Source organism: Bombus fervidus, chromosome 6 (assembly GCF_041682495.2).
Source record: "Bombus fervidus isolate BK054 chromosome 6, iyBomFerv1, whole genome shotgun sequence".
Lineage (NCBI taxonomy): Eukaryota > Metazoa > Arthropoda > Insecta > Hymenoptera > Apidae > Bombus > Bombus fervidus.
In genome coordinates, this window is record NC_091522.1 from 8,720,901 (window position 1) to 8,729,362 (window position 8,462).

Sequence of the window (8,462 nt, forward strand, 5' to 3'; positions counted from 1 at the left end):
ACCCTCTTTCGTTCTGTCTCTAAAATACTTTTTTCGCCTTTCTTTCCCAGTCTTCTTCGGCAATGTGGATCTTCTCAAGGAATGGCTTAAAGGAGCGGGTATTATTAATAATACTGCATAAGTACACCAGCCACTTTCTCTTTCAGCTTCCTCTATCCCAATAGAATAAAGCGCATGCATCTAGTTAATATCCTTTGTAACTGACCGATGTGACAACTAATACCGTGGATCACCAAGAAATCGACCTCGATCGATGGAAGAAGAAAAGAAGATCAGATTATTAATTAATACTGACTTTCATGTCTTGTAATAGAGTCTTGTACTAATATGTATGTATATTAGGTTGTTTGAAAAATTTGTAGCAAAATTAAAGGAAAAGTTTCAAGATTATGAATTCATTAAGAAGGAAAATGTTTTATAAGAACAAGAATAAGCGATTGTGGTAGTATGCTATAGGCGGTAGAATCGTTTTGAACGACACGAAATAAAACATTTTTTGAGCAACTACAAGAAGCTTTAAATGCATGTGAAAGAATTAACTTGCATGACTTAATGGAATTCCTGCACACTTTTTTACATTTTTCATCCTATTCACGAATTATGAAGGAAAAAGAAAAAATAAATAAAGTAGAAATTTCGCTGTTGGAAATTAAAACGTCAGTGGATTTTTAAAAGGGAACGATCAACTCATACAATGAAACATGATCTTGTAATTTAGGCGTGACAGGACAACCAGGAGTGGATTTTCCAGCTCTCACGACAATTCCAGCCACTTCGTTCAGCTGTCGCGGTCTGAAAGGTGGTTACTACGCTGACTTGGAAACGAATTGTCAAGTAAGTAACAAATGGTTTAATATATATCTTGCCGCAATATAATTACTTTAATCAAACGCGGGATTCACCGTTACGACATCGCGATATCTCGTCTCGCGATAGCGTAATCGAGCAAACTGATGAATAGACCATTTAACTCGCAAAACTTGTGAAACTTTCTCCTAAAAATTGTTTTTGCCAACAACGTCAAACTGTTCGAAGTTAAAAAAAAGAAAAGATTATGAAATAGACAACCAAGTAAAAAAACATTTAGGAAGTTTAATTAAAAGTATCGACGACCTTAAACACGTTTAAAATGGAATAAAAATTCAAAACGAAAGATAATAATGACGTATGATTATGTTTGGTAATCAAATGAGTCAGGCAGTCGATGCGATTATGAGATACAAGATATTGTACATTGCGAATATATATAATTATGTATTGTGTGTCGATGTATGCTCTTTTTGAGGAATAGACAATTGAAGAAACTGGGTTTTTCACTTCCATTATCGTAGACTGCTTATTTTTTGGAAAACCTAACAATTTAAAAAAATAACGTGGTATAATTGTCATCGTAGTTCATTTGATATGGCCTTCATACTAAATTTTATTTCTTAAAAGAGAGATTAAGAAAATTGTTAGTTCTTATATTCTCATTCATATTCTCATATTTTTTGGCTGCCGAACTACACAGACTCCGTTGATATAAATGATTCCGTAATGGTACATGTTAGAATTTAATCTTGAAGTTAAGATTAATAATCTGTGGAAGGCACAATGTTTATGTTGAAATAATATTCAGTGATGTTTATTAAACAGAACTACAGAACCTGATGTATATAAGCGAGTGATATAATTAACAATATATACAAGAATTGTTGATTGTTAGCCAGTTACTCTCAGACTAGACGTAGGTAGTGACCCATGACCCCTTAAATACTTTGAACCCCACTCTCTATACAGTAATGAGTATGACCTGTGTAAGTGACCTGTTCAAATGCTTGTGTGATGTTTATTAAACAGAACTACAGAACCTGATGTATATAAGTGAGTGATATAATTAACAACATATACAAGAATTGTTGATTGTTGGCCAGTTACTCTCAGACTAGACGTAGGTAGTGACCCATGATCCCTTAAATACTTTGAACCCCACTCTCTATACAGTAATGAGTATGACCTGTGTAAGTGTCCTATTCAAATGCTTGTGTGGGTGTCTGTGTAAGGGTACTTATGCCTATGCGTGAAATGTCTTTGTATTCCAACAGTACACGATGAACAAAAATTAAGCAATAAATTATCACGATGAACATTTCTCTGTTCAGGTATTCCATATCTGCGACAACGGGCGAAAAATCTCATTTCTTTGTCCGAATGGCACCATCTTTCAACAATCGCAGCTAATTTGCGATTGGTGGTTCAAGGTGGACTGTAGCAAATCCGCGGAACTGTACGAGCAAAGTAGCGAGCAGTTATTCGAAGAAGAACGAAGACGGGCCGAGTCCCGAAAATCGAAATTAGACTATCCACAGTCTATCGAATCAGGCGCGCAACAGGATTATTACGACGTTCAGAATCTCAGTTACGATGGTAAACAAAACGGAAGGATTAAACCGTACGAAGAGCCTCCGCAAGAAAATCAGGTCCAACCAAACAGAGAAAGAATCAAGTCCTCTCGGCACTTTGACTCGGGCAACAATTTCAGTCAAGAATCAAACTCACAAAGAGACGGTAATCAGCTATTTGGTGGCAATGGATTTCACTCGAACAATCAACCTTCCAATTTGAAACAGCAATTCAATCAATTTACAAGAAACACCGATGAAGGGAACGTGAATAGATATTCGACGACCAGTCAAGATTATTATAGCACCCCGAAAAAGGCTCAAAATTACTACGTTACGAACAGAAACTCGAATAGTCAACGTGATGATAAAGGAGCTCTGAAAAGATTGAAGTTTAAAGGTCTGAATAGGAGTAACTCTACTTCTTCGCAAAGGGTCACGCCAGCTTATACGGAGTCAACTACATTCAGAGGAAGTAATACAAGCCCCGTGAAAGAGTCTCAGCAATTTGCAGAAAGCGCAGCGTTCGTTGGCAATCGTGGGAATCGGTTCAACGAAAACACTGGAAATACGCACCAGTATTACTATCAATTGTACATTAATCGTGATTCTACTACGAGAAATTCTATTTATGATTCGACCACGTGGAGACGGGATAATGAAAACGACGTATCCACGCAGAGGAACGATTACCCGTCGTTTACAGATACGACGTCTACTTATTATGAGACGACGACGCAATATTCGACGGTTACTGCTACTCCTCCGTGTAACGATGAGATTACCACCGAAAGTAGTCTTCTAACGAATCCATCTACTTATTCTGATACTCAACCGATCACCGAATCGCTTCTGTTTGCTAATAGCAACTACGAGTATCGTGGAAACGCGAAAACTATAGGGACTAACGTTCGAAGCAGCTTCGTTGACAAGAATTATTACGATGGTAACGATAATAGGGATAATAATAGACCAACTATCGGGAACACAGGAACAGTTCCTCCTACGACTCGTTCCTACGTGACAGATGTCTATCGTCAAAACACTATAACACCGAGTTCTTCGCAGCAGAGATATACTACAAGCTACTTTTCTCCCACACCAACTGCATCTTTCCGTAGCAGCAATTTTGGACGCAGCACAGAGAGACCAGCGGCTCGAACCACGATCGATAGCCAGTCTAATAGGTTAAACAACGATTCTATACCGACCAGCAAGAACCCCTCCACGGTATCTCCAGGCTATCGACAAAATTTGATCAGCACAACCACAGAGAAACCTTTTAGAAGCACTCTGGCTTATCAACAGAACACCGTGACCGAGAAGGATCTGAGTCCTTACGATAGAAGTTTCACGTACAAACAAGGTAAAGTGATGTCTACACTAGGTCCTTATATTCCGTTTACAAGAAACTACGCGTACAGTTCTAGCAGTACCACTTCAAAACCAACTCCATATACTCCCACGGTGCCCACTTATACGACGACTTATACCTCTCCGAGAACTCTGATACCAAAACTAAAATATCCTACTCCGACGTCGTCGAGTAAGATTAGGTCGAATGCAGCGCGATTTTCCGAAAGAGAGCACGCGTTGAGTATGCTACACTCTTTGAAGAATCTCGAGCACAGTGTACCTAGTTTGTCAGAAACGTTGAAAGAAAATGAGAGGGCGTCGAACGTTTCTGTCCCTCCAGCTCCTTCGACGTTACACTCTCTGGCTCTCTATTTCTCTACAGCCACAGAGAACTTTGATTCGAACGAAACTACGGATTCCTCTATAAATATAGAGTCTGCAGAGGATGTAGAGGAATCGGCACTTTCGAAGAAGAGTAATGGAACTGTCCAAGTGCCGACCAGTCTTCTAACCAGGCACACTATCGATTCGTACACGGAATTATTTAAATTGAACGAAGAGGTGGAGACGAATAATGTGACTACGGAAGATCGTCTGGACAATTCTAGCGGTTACAGAGAGGATTATAACGATGATTTAGAGCTCCAACAAAGCGGGGGGTCCTTGGATGATCTTCGAAAGACTAACAGTACTAGACTTCGAGAGCTGGCTCAAGTGTTCACACATGCTCTGTCCGCCTATTTATTGGATCCAGAATCGTTTAAGAAAGTGTTAACGGAGATCAGACCGACCGAGCCATCCAAAACTACGGAAGAAAATGATTTATGGAGCACTACTACTCCCTATCTGATTGAAGATGAAGATAACACTTCCCCGACCAGAGAAAGAGACGAAGTTCTGGATTTCTCCGATGATGGTAACGATATAAGACAGAAATTAACTACCATTTATCCTACCACCTTTGAACCACCAACCACTACAACTCAAGAGAGCGTTTACGATACATTTAGCACATCAGCAAGCACTTACTACACTACTCCCAAAGTATTTTCTCAAGACGGGTTTGAGTATAGTACTAACTTGATATCGTTGAGTCCTGTGACTAGCACGTATTTCGAGACTTCCGTTCCTTCAACAGAGAGCACGTACACTTTAGAGCCAAACAGTACACCGTATGATTCGAGCGGATTCTACAATCAGAATAACGAGGTGGACAAAGGAAACGTCGAGTCAGCGGTGACAAGTAGCTACATTTCGTCCGATGATACTGGGAATCAAAATCGCGTCGGGGGTTTCCAGAATAACAGCGTCACGACTGTCACGGAATCACTCGACAAATTATTCGCCAGCACTCCCATAAGCGACAATTACGTCGTTTCACCGACACCTCCCTCTCCATCCGTGTTCGTGCACATGGTTACTTACAATTGGAACAAAAAGTCAACGAGTAACAAACCTGAGCAACAATTGAATCCTCCGTTTTTCGACGATCATCCAGAGACGATTCGAAAGGATAATGATAAAATTCTCGAATCGTTGAGGCATGAAAGTTATTCTAGTACACCTATGTCCACGCATAGCGTTCGATCGACTACTTTTGATTCAACCACGAGTTACGAAACCTCTACAAATCAGCCTCATAAAATTCCCCGTCACAAGTCGTTATTAGCCGAACCGAAACCAATTGAAATTTCCCTGCCTACGTTACGAAGCAGTTACATGAAGTTTAGAAATCTTTACAATCACGTGGACGAGCATAATATCGAGACAACAGAGAAACCTATAACAACCACAGCTGCTGTTACTGAACTAACAACCTCCACTACAAATAGCATAGACACTACACCTTGCGCAAATGACGATTCTAACGATTCCTTCGAGTCCGTAGATCAGAAGGAAGATTCAAAGATATTAGACAGTGACCACTGGACTTCGTCTCCAGCTGTTACTCATTTATGGGAGACTTCGGTGTTCGTCGATCCTCAGAGAATTAATCACGATTTAGAGTCAGACCTTGGCTCCACTGTTACAACAGGAACGTTTAGCGTCACTGATAGTCGAGAAAGAGTAGATTATGAAAACACTCCTTCTCTGGGTGAAGATGTATCGAGTAGCTCAGACGAGTCATTCATTAGCGAAGAAGATGTCCTGTTTTCATCGCAGAGATTGTCCAGGGATAAAGATTCGCCTACGACATTTTCTCTACTTCCAACATCGTTTACTTTGTCAACAGCTGAAAACACCGCGACACCGAAACCAATGATAACCACACGCAGCAGTATCACGACGACCATAACGTCTTCTATCACGTCGACGAAGTCTTTGCCTCATGACACCCTGGTGACTTCTTTATTGCCTTATACAGTAGCTACGACTAAGTTAAATGGAACAGAGAACGAAATTGCTGAGAAACTGTTCGGTAAATTAAACGATTCGAGTACTAACACGTTGATGAGGGTGATGAAACAGGCGGATAACAACGAAACTGTTCGACAACTCGTTCTACTTTTAATACGACACTGCAGCGATCCAGCGAATAAAACGTTGCAACGTGAAAGGGAAGAATTGCTAAACGCGTTGCTTAGATTGCCCGTGAACGAATTTTCGTCGGAGGAATCGAAGAACGCGGTGGCCGGAATTAATCAGCTTAGTCTGCCTGCTGTTAGGTCGATTAATTACGCAAAAAGTGCCTCGACCGCTCCATTAGTCACGGATCCACCGGTGACCACATTTAGGAGTAGAAAGAACCGTAAGTTTCGAACAACTACGGAAAATTCGGCGAACATCGTGAGACGATCGGAGAAGACCGCAACGTTGGATGAAAATAATTCTTTGCAAGAGGACGAGACTGTTGCGTCGGATAACAGGGCGCTGGAACTTCTCAGATCGTTGTACACGATAGCTACCAAATGGGGGTGAAAATTCAAGAGCTGAGATTTAAGTAGCAAGGATTGTTTAGCGTCGACAGGCTCTGAAGATTAGAAATCCCTTCCGAAACGTGTCTTTTTGAGAAAACAGAAACTACTTTTTCGTATTACTATAGTTTGTATTGGATGAATCGATGAAGTTCAAGATGAAGAACGATATGATAGAGAATTGTTGATTGATTTTATAGACATACTATCATAATTCGATCAATTAACTTGTATTACCTAATCGTATAACAAATCAATTTTCTTTCTTTGCTAGTGAAATGTTATATGTCGAATAACTTTTGTTCAGAGGATTTTTCAAATTGATTAGAAAATTAAATTGCATTGATATGAGAGTGGAAGATGTCTATGGGTGATGGGAACGCAACACATACGTAGTTAATACGACGGAAATATCTTTCCTTTCAATTTTCTATACGCACGAAACTCTTTACTGTTAAGAAGTTAAGCTTTGTTCAGATTGGTCAAATTACATGAATTCGAGCAATTTAAATTCGTGTAACTTGTTTCCTCTTTACTAGCGTGTAATTTACTCGAGTTGAAATATCCTTATAATTTTCTATGTTTATCCTCATCAGCTGACTCGATTTGAAATAATCTGAAGCATCTTTATGCTACACGAATATAAAATTCTGATTAATCGTTTCCACGGTACTTTAAATAAAATCGACTTTAGATTATACCTTGGATTAAATGTTTCGTACGAAACCAGCAAGTATCTTAATATTTATGAACAAGAGTGTAATTACTTCCTTTTTATTCTTATTTTCTAATAAAAATATTCTACCTAGTTTAGGTGTTCCCTTGAAACTAGGTTACTCGAGCTTAAGCGGCTTGAATTCACGTAACTTGACTAATGTGAACGAAGTTTTACGGTGTTAGTGATCGACGAAACGACTCCCGATTAATTTCATTTGAATCACGCGTCGCGGACGAACGAGTCCGCGGGAATAATGAAATTCTTTGGAACTCGTTCGTTAGGCTGTAAATTAAAATACATATATACAATTGCACCTGATCGTTAACAGTATTACATCGCGTACAAGTACACTGTATTATAATCGTTGTACACCCTACGTTGAATAAATAAGAATTTCGATGTTCTATAATAGATTTAACAATTTACCTTTATGAGAAATACGAACTGTACATCTATATCTGTGCTGAAATTATTTCAATAGTTTGCGAAATTTTAAATCATTAAGGACCAACGTTGCGTCAACGTACTTTCAATTATTCTAAGGAATTTATATCACAGAATTCTATTTTTTAACACAGCAATTACGAAAGAAAATTCCACAGACTTGCAAAGTATTTTCTTTATATAGTATTTTTTCTTCTATCTAGATCCTACATTTTGATAAAGTTTGAAGAAGTTGAAATATTACACGATAATACTAGGAATTATCTCCTTTCTAAGTCATGAAGATTGATTTCATCTCTCTAATTTACACAATGGAGTTTTGTCAAGTACTTACACACCTGACTCATAGAAAATTTTTGTGAATATATTATATGTTATAACAAACTTTATCTTTTATTAGCATTATAATGAGACATTACAATAGCATACAGTATGACTAGTTGTCTAAAACATATAATTAGTACTAAAAATATTTGCTATAAATATCTTGTAACTTGTACGTAACTTTTCAGACTCGTTTCAAACTTCACCAATGTGATCACGATAGCTGTATCACATCGCCTATATTTCGTACACGAGTTTTCACATAACGCACATGATACATTCAGAAAAAGTTTTTATAAATATTCAAACATCTTCACACGCCAT

At 38.6% G+C, this 8,462-nt stretch overlaps 1 protein-coding gene across 1 annotated transcript; it reads left to right on the forward strand.

Moving 5' to 3' along the window:
• Window position 1: 1 nt before the first annotated feature.
• Window positions 2-8,189, forward strand: Thw (chitin-binding domain protein thawb; the record flags this gene model as incomplete). The annotated part of the gene is made up of 3 exons (XM_072006259.1): window positions 2-98; window positions 719-834; window positions 2,142-8,189. Coding segments are annotated over 3 exons (4,728 nt in total), but the record flags the coding sequence as incomplete, so codon positions are not given.
• Window positions 8,190-8,462: the final 273 nt, after the last annotated feature.